The sequence below is a fragment of the Rhinichthys klamathensis genome, unplaced genomic scaffold (assembly GCF_029890125.1).
Source record: "Rhinichthys klamathensis goyatoka isolate OS25496 unplaced genomic scaffold, OSU_Roscu_1.1 h1tg000361l_1, whole genome shotgun sequence".
In the NCBI taxonomy this organism is placed as follows: domain Eukaryota; kingdom Metazoa; phylum Chordata; class Actinopteri; order Cypriniformes; family Leuciscidae; genus Rhinichthys; species Rhinichthys klamathensis.
This window is the reverse complement of record NW_026606870.1, coordinates 30,001-49,405: the sequence shown is the minus strand read 5'-3', so window position 1 is coordinate 49,405 and position 19,405 is coordinate 30,001. Positions and strand designations below refer to the sequence as shown.

The following is a 19,405-nucleotide window of genomic DNA, read 5'->3' as shown; positions in this document are numbered from 1 at the left end:
CACAGTTTGAGCAATCATGGATACTGGACTTGAGTGTTCAGATGCAAGTTCTTCCACTTTTTGTCAAAGGACATTGTTCTAGTGAATTACAGTGTCTTTAATGCACTAAGTTACAAACGCTGTTGTAGAGCCACGCCAGACGCTTTTTCCTACAGTTTTGTGAAAGCAGTGTTTTAAAAATCCATATAAGTGCAAGGTTGGTGTAGCCTAGCGGATAAAGGTCTGGGCTGGTGGATGAAGGGTTGTGTTTGTCTGAAGACTCGTTGAACTGTCATCATTGTTCACTTGAACAAGACATTTTGTCCCAGGTTACTCTATGGGGAATGTCACTACAAGTATGCAGTAAATCGTCTTGGGTAAAGTAGTTTGTTAGGGATTGGGAAAAGCATGCAAAAGTGGACGATTTCCATCGTTCATACATTTTACTCTTGATTTTATGGATGTTTGATTACGCCATGATGCTTTAAAGTTTTAGAAGGCTTGCTGCACACTAAGGCTGAGTTCACATACTTCCCTACTGTATAGTAGGCGAAAGACACTCAATGACAAAAGAAGTATGTCTGAATCTACAGTACTTATAAAAGAGTTGGCAAGAAGTCCCCGATGACTTACTACTTCCGGTGAGATTATGAAGTGTGCTTTCGATGGACACTTTACTATCCCATGAGGCCATGGGGGAGGATTTATGAACGACACACTAACACTGCAGGTCACATGATGATGACAACATGGTGAATGTAGTACTTTCAGATTGCATTCATGCTACACACATTCATACTATATAGAACATACTTTTTTTAGTGGTCGTGAAGTAATTATTCAAAATAAGTCCCTACTACTTAAGACAGTATGCGATTTCAGCCTAATTGTAGTGTCATTCTCAAAAAATGGTACAAAATGTGTAAAGTTTTGAATGTTTTAAAAAATATATCTTTTTGTGCACTATTTAGACTTTACACTAATGCTTTGCATGGGCCAAACTTAATGAGTTAAAAAACTGTACATGTCATATTCTGTTAAATGAATGTGACAGCATTTTTCAGACAGCTGAAAAGAAAAGAAAAAACAATGTTCAAAACTGTTCAGATTTACACCACTTCATATTATTATAGATTGGATTGTAGAGTGATGCGAGTACCTTTTTATTTTTAAATCATCTTATTAAATACTCACCATATTTTGAGAATGACTGAATGTTGAACAACCGTTGTGATAAAGCTTGATTTTACTTACAGCAACTTTACAGTCTGTTTATGATTCTAATAGCAATTGCCCCATAAATATGTTAAAATGCATATGATCTTAGTTGCATGTATGGTGCATTCAGGCGTCACAAAGACTCGCGCATCATTGTGGCGTTTAATGTCCATCTGTGTTTCATCTGAAGGTTATCATGAGGTGCACTTGCTTGAGGGATCCTGTCATCAGTCTCCCCAGATGAAGCAGTGACAGAATGAGTCGGAGCTGATGAGGGCTGAAATAAAAAATGCATTCGACAACCCAACAAAGAAACCATATTGAGACCCTCCAATGACAGGCACTTTAAAACGCTGCATTAATGCAAAAGAGATGTTGATTTTTTAAGGGGAAAGTCAAACTTTTCAATTAGATTTTCCCCATTCCTTTAGTGTCTGTCTACAGTATGTCTCTCACTGTAAACTCTTGTTTGGTTCTTTGTGTTCCTCCTCCTCCTCCTCTCTGTAATCATAATCTCAGGCTTTGTCTGTCTTCTCTTCTCTCATCTTCTCTCGCTCCCCCGTTCCTCATCGCAGCTGCACCTCGAGCTCTAATTCTCATTTTCCCCATTTTAGCAATGTCTCGACTTCCCTTCCAACCTCTCCCGACAGCATCCTGTGTCTTAATTAAAATGGGGCCCTCAAAAAAAGAGAAAAACTAATGAAAGAAGAAGCTGTTAACCCTCTGGGGTCTGAGGTGTTTTTGGGGCCATTTGGATGTTCTGTGATGCCCTTACATTTGTGCTTTTTTCAGTTATTTATAAACATGTTAATGGCAAAGGTGTAAATTCACTCTATATAGCACAAACAGGGCTACCATAATCTGTGAGCAACTTGTATGTACATTGTTTGTATTTTTAAGAGAATATTGTTTATGCGTGGTTATTGAAAAAAATTAAAATGAAAGCTGCTGAAATAAGACCACAAAACAAATACTAAATATGTGTCCACAAGACTTTTGACAAATGGATGTTGACGCTTCGAGTTCTGGCTTCAAAATGATCTGAAAATCATCCTTCCTAATCATTCACATAAACCAATAGATTGTTTTAAATTGTGAAAAACATTTTTTTGTTTGCCAAGGCAATATGCAGATGGGCGGAACGGCCCAACCCCTATCATGAATATTAAGTGGTTCTCAGACAGTGACCCTACATAATAATGAGCCTTTCATTCAGGGGTGTCACACAAGAAATAATGCAAGGACAATATATATATATATATATATATATATTGTCATTGCATTCTTTCTTGTATATATATAGCCTAAATATATATATATATATATATATATATATACACACACACACACACACATATATATATATATATATATATATATATATACAAACAATCAAAATATAAATGAAAGCCAAAAGCACATTTTTAGTCATACCTGGAAACAAATTCTAGTCAAATGCTATATGGGCCATTCTACAGAATCTTGAAAAGAAAATAGTCTTTTTCCATAAATGTCTTATAAAGTATTATTTTTTAAAGTAGACCAATACAATAAAAATAAACCAGTCGCATTTCAAAGTCGCTCGCGAAATGACCGCCAGGTGGCGCAAAGGGACATTTATCAAAACGTAAGTGGGGCTAATGTCAATTAACAGTAAGGATGAAATTCTACAAGTTATGGTAATTTGCAAATAAGCCTACAACAAACATTTATTTTTAAACAAATATTTTTAAATATGCAACATGCACGTTTAAACAACAAACAATACAATCTGAACCAGCGCTTCTGCTCCTGTATTGAGACATGCAGCGCGTTGCAGTTACGATCCGGGTTCCAGTGGCCTTAATACATTCACGGCTTTTTAAAATGTCACAAAGCGTTTTGAGATGGTTTTGAATGAAATATTGAAGTTTATAATTAGGGTATTTTGGCACACCACGCCGAGTGGCTATGCATTATTCTAAAATCTGGCTTTATTCTGGCATGTTGAATTAGAGTTTGACAAACGCGGCGGCGCGTTCATTTGAATTTATTTTTCTCATAACAGCTAAAAGAACTTACTGCGTAATTGTTGGTCATACAGATAAGATATCATCTTTTAAAACTGTAAAAGGTCTACTTTTATTCATGTAGGCTAAAGTAGGCCTACACTCACAGGCTAACGACAAAACGTTTTCTCGCTCATGACAAACAAACGTTTGGGCATTTCTCAGTGAGAAAATTCATAGCCGAGTGGTAGAACTTACGGTTCGATCATCAAGATGACACGGGTTCAAATCCCGAACAAACATGGTCTATTGTAAATTTTATATTTATTAATGCAGAGAGATTTGTGTAGCTCTAAAACTCTGGTACACCATACAGTTTTTTGCTTATATTTATAAAATAAAATTACCATGCATTTCCATTTTACACTAAGGAACAATAGTATCCAACAGAACGACTTTGCATCTGTACCAATCGTATGAGGCCAATCGTAATTTCAAAAGCAGTTCTGTAAAAAAAGTAATTTTATATATATAGCCAATATATATATATATATATATATTTTATTAGGCCTATTATTATTATTTTTTTGATTCCCTACAACCTAGAGTTTTTAAAAACATGGTTTTAAGTAAAGTGTGATTTGCCAGGGGGACGGGGATTTCCTTCTGGTCTAAACATCCCTGCTTCTGCTGAATTATTTGAATCCCCACACCCCTCCCTCCACAGTAATCAATGCTATAGGCTACTTCACCAATAGACCATATCAAATATAAAATAGAGATATGCAACAGAACAAGCACGTTTAAACAACGATAAACAATAAAATCAAAACCAGCGTTTCAGTTGTCCATAGTTCAAGTGGCCTTAATGCATGCACGGCTTTTCAAAATTTCACAAAGCGTTTTGAGATTATTTTGAATGAAATATTGAAGTTTATAATTAAGTGTTTTGGCAGACCACGCCGAGTGGCCCTATGCATTTTTCTAAAATCGGGTTTTATTCGAACTTTTGCTAACGACAAAAGTTTATCTGTCGTCTCTGTCTCCGGGAACTGCGCGTCACAAAAATGAACCGAAAGCCACTTCAGCTCAGTCACTATAAGAAATCGGCTCTGTCTAATGCCTTTAAATGTCTAAATATTCAGGCTAATAAATGTTATCTGATTATGTAATCCATATGAAAACGAGAGGTACAGAGGATCTACTCAAACATGTAGCCTCCCAGCAAACATTTGGACGTGTAATGACCGTTGAAAAGACGTCCGTCCGACACGTCCCGTCATGGTTGAAATATAGTTCCAAAATGAAAGTTGAACCGACGTCTTTGACGTCATCTGGCCGTGAATTCCACGTCTCTTCTGGCCGTGAATTCCACGTCTCTTCAGCGCGTCCCTGGACGTCTAAATGCGTCGTCATTTGTGTGTTTAAATGTGTTGCTGCATAATTTAAGTGTATATAAGCCTGCATTTAAAATAATCACACACATATTGTGTAACATCGTGAAAGGCAATCAAGTCTTGAAGTTTACACATCTTGACAAAGGTTCTAAAAAGGTCCAAAATTGGTCTAGTCAGACCTGACCGTCAATAAAACGTTTTAATCACGTGTACATCACAAACAAGAACACATTATTTGTGGACAAAAGAAAAAAAGAAGCATGTTCTGATTTAGCACATTTTATTGATCTTGAACAGCCAAAATGTATCTTAATATTTTTTCAATGTTTAACATTTGTTAACCAAACTAAAATACCAATTACAAAATACTGAATTATTATATAAAGGGATAGTTCACCCAAAAATGAAAATTCAATGAAGAAAGGTATACAGGTTTGAAACATGAGGTTGAGTAAATGATGACAATTTTCATTTTTGGGGAAACTATCCGTTTAAAAACACATTGTTTGGCTCAGTTTTTGTATCCACCAGCTGTTCCTGGAGCGTGTTTCAGGTGTTCTGCCATTGCTGCATCAATTTCAGAGTCTGTAGCATTTGGGCTCCACCTCTTCACAGCATCTAAGGGAAGAGAATATATATATATTTAAATAAATAAAATTATTAAATTAAAATTTGAGGTAAATGATATGCACTTATTTTCAAAATATTTTTATGGTCTACAGCTAAATAAAAAAAAACATGGAACAAGATGAATGAATCATGAATGACACATTAGAAAAAGGTAATCAACATGCATTACATTTTATTTTGTTGTATAAAATATGTTCTGCTTTTATTTTTAAAGCAGTTACTGAAAACATACATGTTAAAATCCAGCTAAACATTTCATTCCATTTCAGATAATTTACTTTCTGAAAGAAACTCTCAAAAGGCTACATTAATAAGTTACAGTAATGACTGTATCATTAAACAGTATACTTGGTATAACGTTACCGTTGTTGTATACGTTCAAAGTTACTTTTAGCCTACTGGCTAATTTTAGCCAAACTCAGTCAATTTCAGTTGACAATGTGGGCATAATTTCTTTCGGTTCATTCATGTCACACAAGTAAAACTCAAGCACGTTAATCTAATACAAAATGTACTTACCCAACAGTAGATTTTTAATAATATCGACACAACTCCCTCCTCTCCTCGTGTTTGTTCAAAGTTCCAGAATCTATGGGGAGAACGCGTTAACATCTCGCGAGATAATCCCATCGCAGGATTTTGTAATATCGCGAGATCTTTTGTTACATCTTGGCAGCACAGTTTATGGTTTGGGCAGAGGGTTTGGGTAATTACATCCAACTCAGACATAAATGGTGACCGGGTATATTTCTGTTTTACATGTATATACATTCCATAAAAAAATAACAACGAATACATCAGGTACAACAGGTTAAAATAATGACTAAAATGCAGTGGCTTTGCAATCACTTTACTGTGCATTTTGTGATTATAATTTATAAAAACAAGATAAAGTAAATATATATTCATTTGTATATAAATCGTGTATTTTATAAAGAATTATAAATCCTGATAATTTTTTTCTGTCTTGCTAGACTAGACGTGCAAAAGACGCCAGTGGACGTATAGTATTCACAGCCTGACTAGAAGTGTAAAGGACGCCAGTGGACGTCTTCTTCACAACCTCTTAAAAACTTCATGGGCAACTACATTAATTATTGCAGTATTAACCATGCGAGGATTAAGCGCAGCTTTTGCATATTTAACAAGGATTTCATAGAGGGTCATGATGGACTATAAATGCACGTGTAAAAGACGTCGGCAGGTGACGTCCTCTCACCCGATACACTAAACATAACTACACGAGCTAAAAGTTAAAATAACAATTATACATGCAACTGTAGACATGTACAAATGTATCTGAATGCATTTTTAGGAAATGTTCTGTGTTACATTTTTTACCGATTTATGACGTCCTGGCCGCAACTATTTTTGACCAGGGACACGACGTTGCCGTCGGACCAATGTTTGCTGGGCTATGTAAGCGCTTCCCAATGAGAAAATGACAAGGGTGAAAATCTCGCTCTAATGAAATGTAGCAGGCTAAATCGCCCTGAATTAAAATGTAAAAACAGATCAAATAATGTATTTGTCGAAATGTTGCGATATTGTTTCATTTAAGTTCATAATTATTCTATAGGCCTACATGTTATTTAATTTAGCAACATTACCACGAAGCACCGTGGTTCGATATTTATTTGAATAATAAAAAAAATAATAAAAACTTAATTCACAAATTGCATGCCTGGTTGAAAGGATCCAAAGATCCCTGTAGAATTTAATATTAAGTTGAACATTTTGTTCATGACAACAAATGAACATGCGTTTTTTCAGATTATATTTAGTTTTGCTTGGAAAAAGCTGGCCCAAACCAGTTTTATTTCATCAATTATTGAAATAATGAAATATTTAGTAATAAACTTTTATGACAGAAATTTCACTAGGCTACATGTAACTTAAATCATTTAATTCCTTCATTATCAACACTGTCTAGAATAGCGATTTAAGTGTGAATTACGACTTCTCTTTGTGTTAAATCAGCCTCAGACTCCGATAGCCTGTGGGGGGTTGGGGGACAGTTCAGTGCTGTGCGCGCAGGACAATAGGCCTAGGTGTTAATGTTCCTCTTTCATATGGAGAGCGAGGGAGACTAAATAAACTTGTTAAAAAGAGATTCAGCGCGAGAGAGGCAAAGAAAAACGCATGTTTTAATTTAATTATGTTGCTTTGGACAATTTTCGTTTTGTAGGCCTACTGTTTTAATTGTTTAATGTCATTTATTTGGCAATACAAATTTAAAATGTCGCAAGAATAATATTAGCCTAGTGTTTCTTATTTTGCATCGCAAAAGAAATAAACTCTAAACCCGATGCAACCCTGTTTTAAATAAAAAAAAACACTTTATTTAAACCTTGAAATGTTCGAACTTGGTTTCAAACTTAAGTAATTTTAGTGTTCTTTTACATTACACAATAATTTAGCAGACTAAAGACGAGCTTCTTCATTTTCATTTTCTGATGCAATCGGCTGACAATCTTCCTTCATCAGTTTTTGTCCTTTGTGCAGCGGCTGCGGTTCTACTGGAATGTAGCAAATTTATGTTGTAATGATAATTAAACAAAACTCTTGACTTTAAATAAGTAAACAGTTATAAACAGTTAGCTATTTAAGCATCAAGAAGGTAAAATATAAACGCTGTTGGCCAACATCGGTTAACAACATGTATGCCACATTGAGATTCGATCTCGGGTCGATTGAAGCTCCCTGAAGCTCGTGTTGATGCGTTGATCACTGAGCCACCGTTTTATGTTTTCATTATTTATTCAATTTCATTTCAGTATTTCAGCCTAATTTCAGTATTGTGGTAATGAATTATTTTAACTACGTTTCACTTGTTGAATTCATCTGCTACCAGCTTTCAATCGCTCTGAATGAGCAGCAGATTACGCATTAGAGAGAATAAACGAACACTTTTCAGAGTCTATGATTGTAGCGCCTCTTAGCGGTAAAAGGTAGCAAATACACCCCACATTTTACCGCCGCGGTGGAACGGCTGATGTGGGCGTTGTCATGGCTTTCCTCTACATTTGCGTTTGAATAGCGCGCGTTCTCCGTGGGCGTGTCAGATTAACGCGTAATGAAGTGTAATGAGCTGGGGAAAAAAATTCTGACAGCACTCTCTTTTCATACAGATTACATAAACTGAGAATATTTGTTTTTTATATAAATTACTTCATTGAAAAGAAGAGAATTCAAGCTTCATAAAGAAAAATCTCTCGTGCCTGTGTGACAAGTATTTGCAGAGTTAGAGTTAATTTTTCGGACGCGTTTCAGAATGGACTGCACTGACAGAGAGAAGGCAAAACTCGCATCATGTTTATTTTTCTTCATTTGACAAAAAGCACAACACTTTGTTTTTATTGTGAGTATACAGAAAAATAATATACACTAAACAGGATCGACTGATGTATAACACTTACATGTAAGATTAAAATCAACAGAGTATTTTGAGTCTCTTTTGCACTGATAAGAAAAAAAGTCTGCCTATCGCGCCGGCGCGATAGCCGACCCCAGGGGGTTAATTACACAACAAGGTCACAAGCCTTTTACCTTCACAGCTTAATTGTGGCCTTGATTGTGTTTCTGCCTCATTTTTTATGCAAACGCCAGACTGGCAAACTCGGTTAATTCTTGCACTTCTGGAGGATTACACGTTTTTGTGTCTGCAGAGCTAGTGAGTTTGTGTGATACAAATGTGTGTGTTTGTCATCTTATAGGCATTTATGTAGGCTGACGCTTTGTTTTTTCTCTTGAAGCCTATTAAAGATCCTTCAGGCTGACCGTTAATTACCCTTCATGACCTCCTGCCCTGTACATCCATTCATCTTCAGCTGAGCCTCTCATTTCTCAACGAGGGTCACCCTGACCTTAAAACCCTTACAGACCCGCCAGTGTCCACCTACCCTTGCCATCGATCCTGTCATGTCTTCACAACCATTTACTCCCTTCGATTTCCAAAGGTGGACCACCCTGTTATTTTCGTGGCCAATTGCATTACCGACTCTTAGGCACAAAGGTCAGAGGCGCTACAGTTCTGGATCTTGGCATGATCAATACCTTCATCCTCAATCTCTTCCTTTTTTATCCCTTCCCCCTAGGGCCTTTTTCCCCTTAGGTAGAGTAAGGTCAGAGGCACTACAGTTTTGATTTGGGTGACTGGATATTTTATAAACATGATCTTATCCCAGACAGCACCATAGTGTTGGCCCAGATCCGGCCCACATCTGGGACTGGTTGATGTACCATATCTGGGCCGACAAGTTGCTGTCTCGGTATTCCAAGTATTTTGACATGGTCTGTACCAGGGCTGCTCCTGGAAGACCAATGTCCAGCAGAGTGTAGCTCCAACCTGTCCCAACACATTAGTTCTGTGTGTTTAATTAGAATTGAATACCTATAGACTACAAATGTAATATACATGTGCACGCCTTCACCGTTTTCACAGATTCACGTCTTTGAAGTTTACATGGAGATGATGACGTTTTCAAATTTTTTCAAAACTTGCACCTCGGAACCTGTTTCAAAGGGTGTGTTCTCGAGCACCAAACACTGTTATCGTGTGAATGAACGGCCAGAACGCACTAAAAGTTTCTGTTTTCAGTTAGAGCGGTGTCGTGTTAGCGGCCCCTAAGTAAATAACTAATGATCTTTGCAACGGAAGTGAATCAATCCAAACTAACTTTATCTGGACAATAACTTTATTCTAGAGCTGCTGTAAAGCCTAACAATCTCTGTTACTTGTACTTACATTATTAGATGTCCTATTATCACTGCTTTAGAACATCTGTATTGTTTAAAGCACTGTATAAATGAAGGTGAATTGACTTGACTAAAGTCTCCAGGTACAGGATTGGACACCCCAAGTCTATGCTTCCCCCCCCCCCCCCCCCCCCTTTTCCCCTTTGCCACTAAGGTCAAATGTCAGAGGTGCTACCATCACTGGACTTTCTCATAAAGGTGAACCTTTTCCATGAGTCTTGGCTTGGTCCATGAGAATCCATTTCTTTTCCTTACTTGTTTTTGTTTCCTCTGCTTTCTTTCCCCCTTTTTCCTTTTCTATCTTTACCCATTTTTCCTCTTCCCATTCCCTGCTTTGATTTATTCGGCACGGCATAATCATGTTGTCTGTCATCGTTCCTGACCTCTACGCCATTGATAATGGAAAATTTGACCAGCCTCCAGACATCCATTTGTCTTCAAAAAATGGAAATCAATCAACAAACACACCTCTAATCTTTTGTATTATAATTAAATTGTTGGGTTTTGCTGCTGACTAACCTGTTAAGACGGAAACGTTTGGACACTTCACAGCCATTTGTAATGCAAGACATTCAGATTCTCGATTGGTTGCGTCTGCAAAACTTTGAGGAATGACTTCTTTTCCACTTTGCTTTATCACGTAATGTTCAAGCTGAGCTCACGGCCTGAAAGCGAAAGGGGAGAATGAAAAAAGAGGCATCCATTACCTGAGCTAACAATAAGGAGCGGTGTTTGTTTGAGGCTGCAAATGTGCCCAACCTGTCGTGCTTCGATATTTCTGAGAGATGTTGCAAATTTGCCTGCATCTCATTCTCCAAACCCAGCACCCTCATCAGTCGGACACCCTTCAGTGATTCAGAAACGAGCTTTTACTTATTTTTTCTTTTCCATCTCTCTCAATTCCTTGAGTGCCGCACCTGAAATTGCTTTGACATTCAGATGCAAACATACCCATTGACACCCGCCTGATGGGTTTGGAATGCAAATGGACAGGAGTCTCTCTCCTTCCTCTCTGCTTTCCTATCTCATCCCTCTCTCCTGGCCTAATGAGGGAAAGCTGATAGCTTGCTTTCTGAGATCAGGCAGACGTGGATATAGGCGTGTTGAGATTGGGGTTTGAGGGGACAGGGGTAATGTCACTGAAAGCCTACAGGAAATCAATTTCACCAGTGCCGTCTCCCCACTGTGAAACGCTACCCTGCTGTTTGCCGGAGCAAAAGTGAGGCCGACAAGACGGTTCGGTCTCACTCTCATAGAAACACCTCAACACATTAGTACGCTTATTTAATGTTGCCTTGGCACACATCATTTTTTTTTCTTGCCTCTTTTCCCTCTTCCTTCCTTCCTTCAGCATTCCCCCCCCCCTCCTTTGCCTAAACTTTCTTCTGTCTTTCCTTCCTTGCGTTTGTCTGTCCCTCTTTCTATCTTCCTTTATGCCTTTTTGCTTTTCCTTCCTGCCTGCTTTCCTTTTCTTTTCCTTTTTTATCTTCCCTACTTTTTCCTTTCTTTCCAAATTTCCTCTTCTTTTCCCTTTCCCCCCTCTTCCTTCCATATTTCCTTCCTTTTCTTCCATTGATCTTTTTCCCTTCCTACTTTTTTGATATCTGTCCTTCCTTCCTTCCTTCCTTTCTTTCTTTCTTTCTTTCTTTCTTTCTTTCTTTCTTTCTTTCTTTCTTTCTTTCTTCCTTCCTTCCTTCCTTCCTTCCTTCCTTCCTTCCTTCCTTCCTTCCTTCCTTCCTTCCTTCCTTCCTTCCTTCCTTCCTTCCTTCCTTCCTTCCTTCCTTCCTTCCTTCCTACCTACACTCTTTCCTTGTTTCCTGCTTCCTTTGTTCCTTCCCTCCCATTTTCTCTTCTTTTCCCCTGTTCATTACCTTCGTTCACTACCTCCAACTTCCTTACTACTCACTTTTCCTCTTTTCCTTCCTGTCCCTTCTTCCTTCCATCTTTCCTTCCTTTCTTCCATAAATATATTTTCTTTCTACATTTGTTACATCTGTTTTTCCTTCCTTCTTTCCTTCCTTCCTCCCTCCTTCCTTCAGTCTCTCCATCTTTCCTTGTTTCCCATTTCCTTTGTTCCTTCTCTCCCATTTTCTCTTCTTTTCCCTTATTTTATTTTCCTTCCATCTTTCTTTCCATCTGTATTTGTCATTTCCTTTCTTTCTTCTGTCCTTCCTTCTCAGGTCCTTTATAGGTTTTTGCTTTTCCTTCCTACCTGCCTTTCTTCTCTTCTCCCTTTTTTACCTCCCCCGCTTTTTCTTTTCTTTCCCACTTTTCCTTTCTGTTCCATTTCCCCGCTCTTCCTTCCATCTTTCCTTAATTTTCTTCCATATATTTTTCTCTACTTTTGTTACACTTGTCCTTCCTTCCTTCCATCCTTCCTTCCTTCCTTCCTTCTTTCCCTCTTCCTTTGTTCCTTCCCTCCCACTTTCTCTTCTTTTCCCGTTTCATTTGCCAGCCATCTTTCTTTCCATCTGTATTTTTCATTTTCTTTCTTCTGTCCATCCTTCTCAATTTACTTTTCTTATTCACCCGTTTCTCTCTTCATATCACTATGCCAAATCTCTCACACACTTTATGTAGTTCTACCTCTGTATAACAAGGTTCCCCAGGACCTTCTGTGAGAAATTACACATGAAGTGGTCTATGATCTGTAAACGCAATGACCTGAATTCTCGAGTTCTGGTGACAGGAGATCATTGTGCACACATGTAGCGATGCCTGACTCCTCTCGGATCTGCTCAGCGTTGTGCCTCTCCATCAGGGGCTCGGGCTCAGGCTCAGCTCTGGACATTTACAAATCTCCTCCATACTTGGCTAAATGGAAACCATCCATCAGAGTTGACAGAAAGTAAACAAAGCCCCAACATTAGCTGGGTGGACGCTTTTGATGATGTCATCCTCCTCTCTAAGCCTCTGGAGGTGGGTGACCTAATGTGTTTCATTGGGAAGGAAGGGAGAACACAGTGCAAGATCTGTTGATGAAGTAAGCGTGCAAACCAACCAGGAACTCTAGTACAGAACTCTAACGCAAGAAAAGTGTGTCCAAAATGTCCAAAAAGTCCAAGACTGTGAGCAAGGATCATTGATTTGAGCCATGGCAGATCTGTGTGTTAATAAGAGAAGTGCATTGATGAGGATTGATCAGTGGGAGTGAGTGGCAGCTGGGATTCAAGCCCCACGAGGCAGAGTTCGGATTATTCTTGTCCTGATTAGGATTAAGGCCGAGCAGCGTAATGTCCTCTAATTCTGACTCTTGTCCGTGGTTTTTCTATTGTTCTGTTGGTAGTGATAAGCAGCATAGAATTTGAGAGTCTGAGAAGAGGGATTTGGGGGGAGAGATGGAGAAAATGGGAGAGAGTGAAAGAGACTGAGAAAGAGGATAAGAGTAGGATCAAAAGAAAAAAGAAGAGTGAAGGAAAATGGTGAGGTGTGTTAAGAGGATCAGAGATATCAGACATGCAGAGAAAGAGTCTGTCCAGTCGTGACATCGTAAGATCTTCTCCTTTGTCTCTCTCCAATTTCCTCTGAAAGGGACTCTATGTCCAGTTCAAGCGATTTATGGCTGTCATGTAAACCATAACTGGGGAAAATTTGAAAATGTGAGTGGTTTTACTTGCGCTCACAGGAAGCTAGGATGTTGTTATGTGATTAAAATTCACATTGGTTGGGTGTTATATGTGGGTGGTTAGACCTCACACCCAAATCTCTATGAATTTCTGTTCCCAATTATATTTTAATTTTGCTGCTGTTACCAGACCACTGAAGGTGATTGTTTGTGACATTTGAGATTTGGAAAAAAAATAGCTTTTGTGGCTCTGATTAATGCAGAGGCCATATCAATGTCACTATAATCACTGTTACAGAATGCTCCGTTTTTATGGGAAAACCACGTGGATCACCTGAACCCGAACGGTTATTTTAGCTCATTTAAACCCAATGGTCTGAACTGTCACAGGAGCATGAAGACCATATGATAGGCAGGACCTTTAAAATAGACCTTTCACTCCTTCATTTATGTGGATTTATTCCATTCGCAAGGGATTCTTTCATAAATTGGAATTAGCAGCATTGAGGCAGTGATCTGAATATGATGACATGAATTATTGATTCCCTGACAGCTGCTTGCAAATCTAGCCTGACATTTGGAAAGAAGACGGCATGGAATTATAGCCAGAAAATAATGAAGGCCATTTGTGTCGAGACGAGAGAGGGAGAGCAAAGCAAACGTCTTTTTAGACTTATTAATATTCATTAATACCTCCTGTCAGAGCGCCAATGAAACAATTCATTGCTCACGTTTACTGTATTACGCTCTTTATGATTTATTGATGTGTGTTCGAAGGAGCTGGGTGGTTATGAAGACCCTCAGCGAAATCTGATTGCTCACACAAAACCAGATATTTGTCAGCGAGACACAAAGACTTCAGAGTTTATATCCAGTATTGTTTTTGTTTTTCTTCTTGAACTTACACGAACTAAAAAAATTGCAATAAACTCTTTCTGCACATATATATTTTAATCTTTCTTATGGAAATTTGTTAGGTCACACTACCTGTGTTCTGTCTTGAATTAAATGTTTCTGTTTCTATTAGTCTCATTTGTAGGTTGCCTTGGCTTCTAAATGAACAAATTTAAATGATTTGTTTGTTCTCCATTGGAGTTAAAATGATGCACAATTTCAGATAATAAAACCAGGCATAAAGTTAGGCAGAGAATTCCCTAAAAAATGGCTAACTTGTATATGCTGTACCTCCTACATCTGAAAACGTAATCCACCGCCTCCTTTCCCTTCAGATATTTGGCTTTAGATATTTATAATCTTGGTTCTGGATCCTCTGTAACCTGGCTTGAGTTTGGCTCTATAGTTCCTCATGGCAGAACAGAGCCGATCATCTCACTGGTTCCTGTTCATCAACCTCTGCTGATGTCACTTTAGATGAATTGATCCACATTTAGCCAGCTGGTCTGTTGTGGAATTACACAATTAATTCTGAGACCCTGGGAATGTGTGTGTAATGTCAGCAGATATGGGTTGTGATCTCATTCCCTTCAGTGTGTTTGCCTGTTTTTGCCACAGTCCTCCGGCAACAGTAAAACACATTACAGTCCAGTTGTAAAGACAGCAGCAAAATCAAACACAGGTCTGATAACACACATTTTATTAGAGCTGTTTGCAGGAATTAACTTGACAAGCCATGAGCTTCGCTTTCACATTTCATACACTGAGATGTGCTTGTGTTTTGGTGTGTATCGGTGTATGTGTTTTGAGTTATGTGTGCTTTTATATTCCATATTCCATTTGGCGTGTTTCCCATTGTCTCTCGGATTTTGCTTGCCCCGCTGGAAAACAGGTGTGTGTGTGTGTGTGTGTGTGTGTGTGTTTGCTGCTTGGGTCACTGTGTGCGTGTGTGCATCTCTGTGTATCCATGTGCATATTCCCTGCATGTTTTCCAGAGAATTGTTTTTATGACCCTGTCAGTGCATTGAGGCAATGATGAAGGGATTGTATAATGACTCGAAATGAAATTGGGGGATTGGCAAATGAATGGATGGATGTTGCTGAGTGTAAGAATTTATAAATGATACTCTTAACATCCGCCTTGACAATGACCTTGGGGAATTTGCATGCAAGTATAGCACCTTTTACAGGGATCAGCGATTTGCTGGTTAGCATAACCCAGTTAGCATGATCTGGTTAGCATGATCTGGTTAGCCCCTGCTGGTAGATGCTGTAACTACACCATCTGGTTCTAAAAGGCAACTTTCTCTATTATATGCAATTTTTTTTTTTGCAAGCAAGCAAGCAACAAATTGTAATTATATACCTTTTCGTGTTTTAAGTTTGGTCTAGTGAACTCCAGGTGTTGTTTTTATCAGTGAGATGATTGCGTTACACATCCTTACACTCTTACTTTTCTTTCCTACAGTGGCCACATTGAACTTGCGTTTCATTGTTGCACGAGTGTCTCCTCGGCTATGTTACGAGCGTGAGCTTCCATCACTTACTGTTCGTAAAGGCCACAAATAGCCCCTTAATCATGTGTAATATAAACCTCATTAGTTAGAAAGGCTGTAGTTCCTGGAGGCTCAGTTCTCCACTAGCGTATTATGTTCTCAAGTGGTTCCTCATGTTGGCTAATAAGGTCTACAGCCATCTAACCTGTTCTAGCCTCAGGTTATAAGTGATGCCATTGTTCAGGCTTGTATTGAATACTTCTGTAAGCTCCAGGTTTTGTTGTGACGGGTCTTTGCTGTGTGTTTCTCTCTCCAGCCTGTCCTCCGGGCACGTATAAGATGTCTTCTCGACAGCAGGAGTGTTTCCCGTGTCCAGCGAACAGCAAGTCTGAGGAAGAAGGCTCTGTGGTGTGTGTGTGTGAGGACGATCACTTCAGGACCCCGCTGGACCCTCCGTCCGCACCCTGCACTCGTAAGACCGCTTCTGTCTGCATGACAATCCCATCATGTCCCATCTCTTCTGGAATAAAATGTACATTTGTTTTTTTAGAATTTTTTTCTTCGTTGGAATAGTGCAAAACTTGGTGAAGGTTTTGGCACTTGCTGTGTGAACACACAAAAACGAGCGCATTGGAAAAGAATGAGAGAGAGTTTCTTCTAGTGGAAGCGTGTGGAACTGCAGCCGAACACACTCTCACTGAACGCTCGTTTACTGAGAGATCAGACTCACATGCAGAACACAACTTGTTTATAGTTATAGCTTTGATTTTCACACATTTCTAGAGTAACACATGTTTTTGAAAATATAAATTACTATATACTACATAGTATTATTATATACCGTGTGTAATTACTTGTTTGAAAATTCCCATAACCAGTCCCATTGATTCTTGGTTTAATGTTGTTTACCTTTTGCAACTTCTTGACATTTTAATTTGTTAGTTTTAATCTTAAAGTCCCTGTAGTCAATCATTTTATCCCTTAAAACTCATCTTTGATCACCAAAATTACATATTTAAATGTTTTTTCAATCCTTTAAATATCTTGAATGTAACTTGACACCATTGCCTCATTTAGTATGCGCGGTTCTATGAATATGCAAATGAGCCCCGCCTCCACTCACTCACTCAGCTCAGAGATCCACTGGTTGACGATCACACGTTGATCTGATTGGTTACAAGGTCGTTTGTGACGTCAGAAACACCAGCGATTTCAAACCGTGTTTTTGAGACTGTCTTTGGTTCACTGCAGTTTTAAGGAGGAAATACTCAGCAATGCTGTCGACTTATGAACTTACACATGGTGTGTCTTAAAGCGTATTAAAAACACCACAGACACATAAACAACATTAAAAGCTGGATTTACACCACTTTAAAAGCTTCACTACAATCAGCAGTATTGGAAAGTAACATCTCCCAGATTGGCTGATTAAAGTGAATATTGTGAACAAAAAATGTTAAATTTAATGTTATATATATATATATATATATATATATATATATATATATTATATTTATATATATTTCATATGCTTTAATTTAAAGCACGCAACTTTTTGCTGGTAAAATATTTTCTCCTATTCTGCCATAATGTGCTAGAGAATTATTATCCATTATTGTGACAATAAACCTTTAATATGTGGATTTTACTGTAAAGAATCCTGGCACAGCCGCATCAGCTCAGCCAATGGTGTGAGTTTAGGGCGGGGCTAATGTGTGCTGACCAATGAAAAACCATATCCAGAAGAATCAATCTTTTTTGCAGTTCTGTTTAGTGGCTTTAGTGCCACAGAAATCACACACTTAACCTTTCAATTCTTGTGTGACCAGCGGTTTATTCTGGGCTGAATGAGTCTCTGACTGCTTATGACTTTTATTTACACCGTTAATTACTGTATTGATTAGGCTGCCGGTATATAAGGGAGAGAAAGAGCCTGTGATAGTGTTAATTATAGGATAGATTCTACAGTCCCTCTTATGAGCACATGCCTACAGTTTATTACTGAGAGAGAGATAGAGAGAGAGATAGAGAGAGATAGAGAAAGAGAGGAATGTCTATAATGCAGAAAGACTCTGTAAATTGACAGAATTGAAAGGAGACATGAAGTGGAATTTTTTTGCCTGTGTGTTTGAGTGTGTGTTTGAGTGTGTGTTCGTGTTTTTGAGTGTGTGTTTGTGTGTTTGAGTGTGTGTGTGTGTGTGTGTGTGTGTGTGTGTGTGTGTGTGTGTGTGTGTGTGTGTGTGTGTGTGTGTGTGTGTGTGTGTGTGTGTGTGTGTGTGTGTGTGTGTGTGTGTGTGTGTGTGTGTGTGTGTGTGTGTGAGTGTGTGTGTGTGTGAGAGAGAGTGAATGTGTTTGTGTGAGTGTGTGTGTGAGAGAGAGAGTGTGTGTGTGTGTGTGAGAGAGAGAGTGCGTGTGTGTGTGTGTGTGTGTGTGTGTGTGAGAGAGAGTGTGTGTGTGTGTGTGTGTGAGAGAGAGAGAGAGAGCGTGTGAGTGTGTGTGTGAGAGAGAGAGAGTGCGAGTGCGTGCGTGTGTGTGTGTGTGAGAGAGAGAGAGTGTGTGTGTGTGTGAGAGAGTGCAAGTGTGTGCATGCGTGTGTGTGTGTGTGGATATATCCTGACTGCAGCTGTTCCCAGCGCTCATGGCCACACGTGGACCCCGTTGCATAATCCTTCAGAGCCTTTAATAAAACAATGCTTCTTGCACTTAAATTATTCTGTACACACACACACACTCACACACACACACTCACGCTTCAGCGTTTGTTACACTTTCATTATTATCTGCTGCATTTATGAGACACAAGTCTAGATCTCAAAATGAAAACTAAACACATGCATTCACCAGAAATTATTATTATTTATTTATTTTACTATTCTTGTTTCATTAAAGGTGCTGTATGTAAGTGTTTCACCCTACTAAAGCATAACAATACCATAATATGTTTGCAGATCTTTAGGAAACATGTTAAGTTCACATACTCGTATCTCTGAGAAACACTACACTACAGCCAGTTCTTTTACTGTGAAATGTGAGTTTTGTTGGAATGTGTGTTTGTTTTGGTCTGTGTGACTCCGCCCACTGCCAGTCCAGCCAATAGTGTTTCCACACCCCGGGTTGTCAGTTGATGGAAAACACCGCGTATTGCAGCCAGCAAACAATCTGGGTCAGAGATTGCAGATTCTACCCGACCTAAAAGCCTCGGTATCCATCTAAAAATCTCTATGAACGAGAGTATATTAAAACACGGATAAATCAACTCATCAACTTTCAGTTTGTAAGTCTCCTCGGCTTTTGTTTAAAATTGAGCTCGTTCCTGTTGTGTGTCAAACTGGAAACCCGCGTGAGGGTCGAGTCTGAGGAGGCGGGGAAACATCCATCTCCCATGGTTTGGATTTGGACTGCAGTGCCGATTTCCACCACTAGCTGTCCTTCTTACAGACTGCACCTTTAATATATATTAGTAATTTTAGTGAGTAGTAT

General features: G+C 38.7%; 1 protein-coding gene across 1 annotated transcript in view; it reads left to right on the top strand.

Moving 5' to 3' along the window:
• The window catches only part of LOC130069343 (ephrin type-A receptor 7), a gene marked incomplete at its 3' end in the record, with an annotated part of 123,815 nt that overhangs the window by 97,069 nt on the left and 7,341 nt on the right, over positions 1-19,405 (top strand). The window contains exon 4 of the mRNA XM_056233167.1: positions 16,242-16,397. Within this exon, the coding sequence (XP_056089142.1) occupies positions 16,242-16,397 (156 nt within the window). The remainder of the gene's footprint in view (positions 1-16,241; positions 16,398-19,405) is intronic.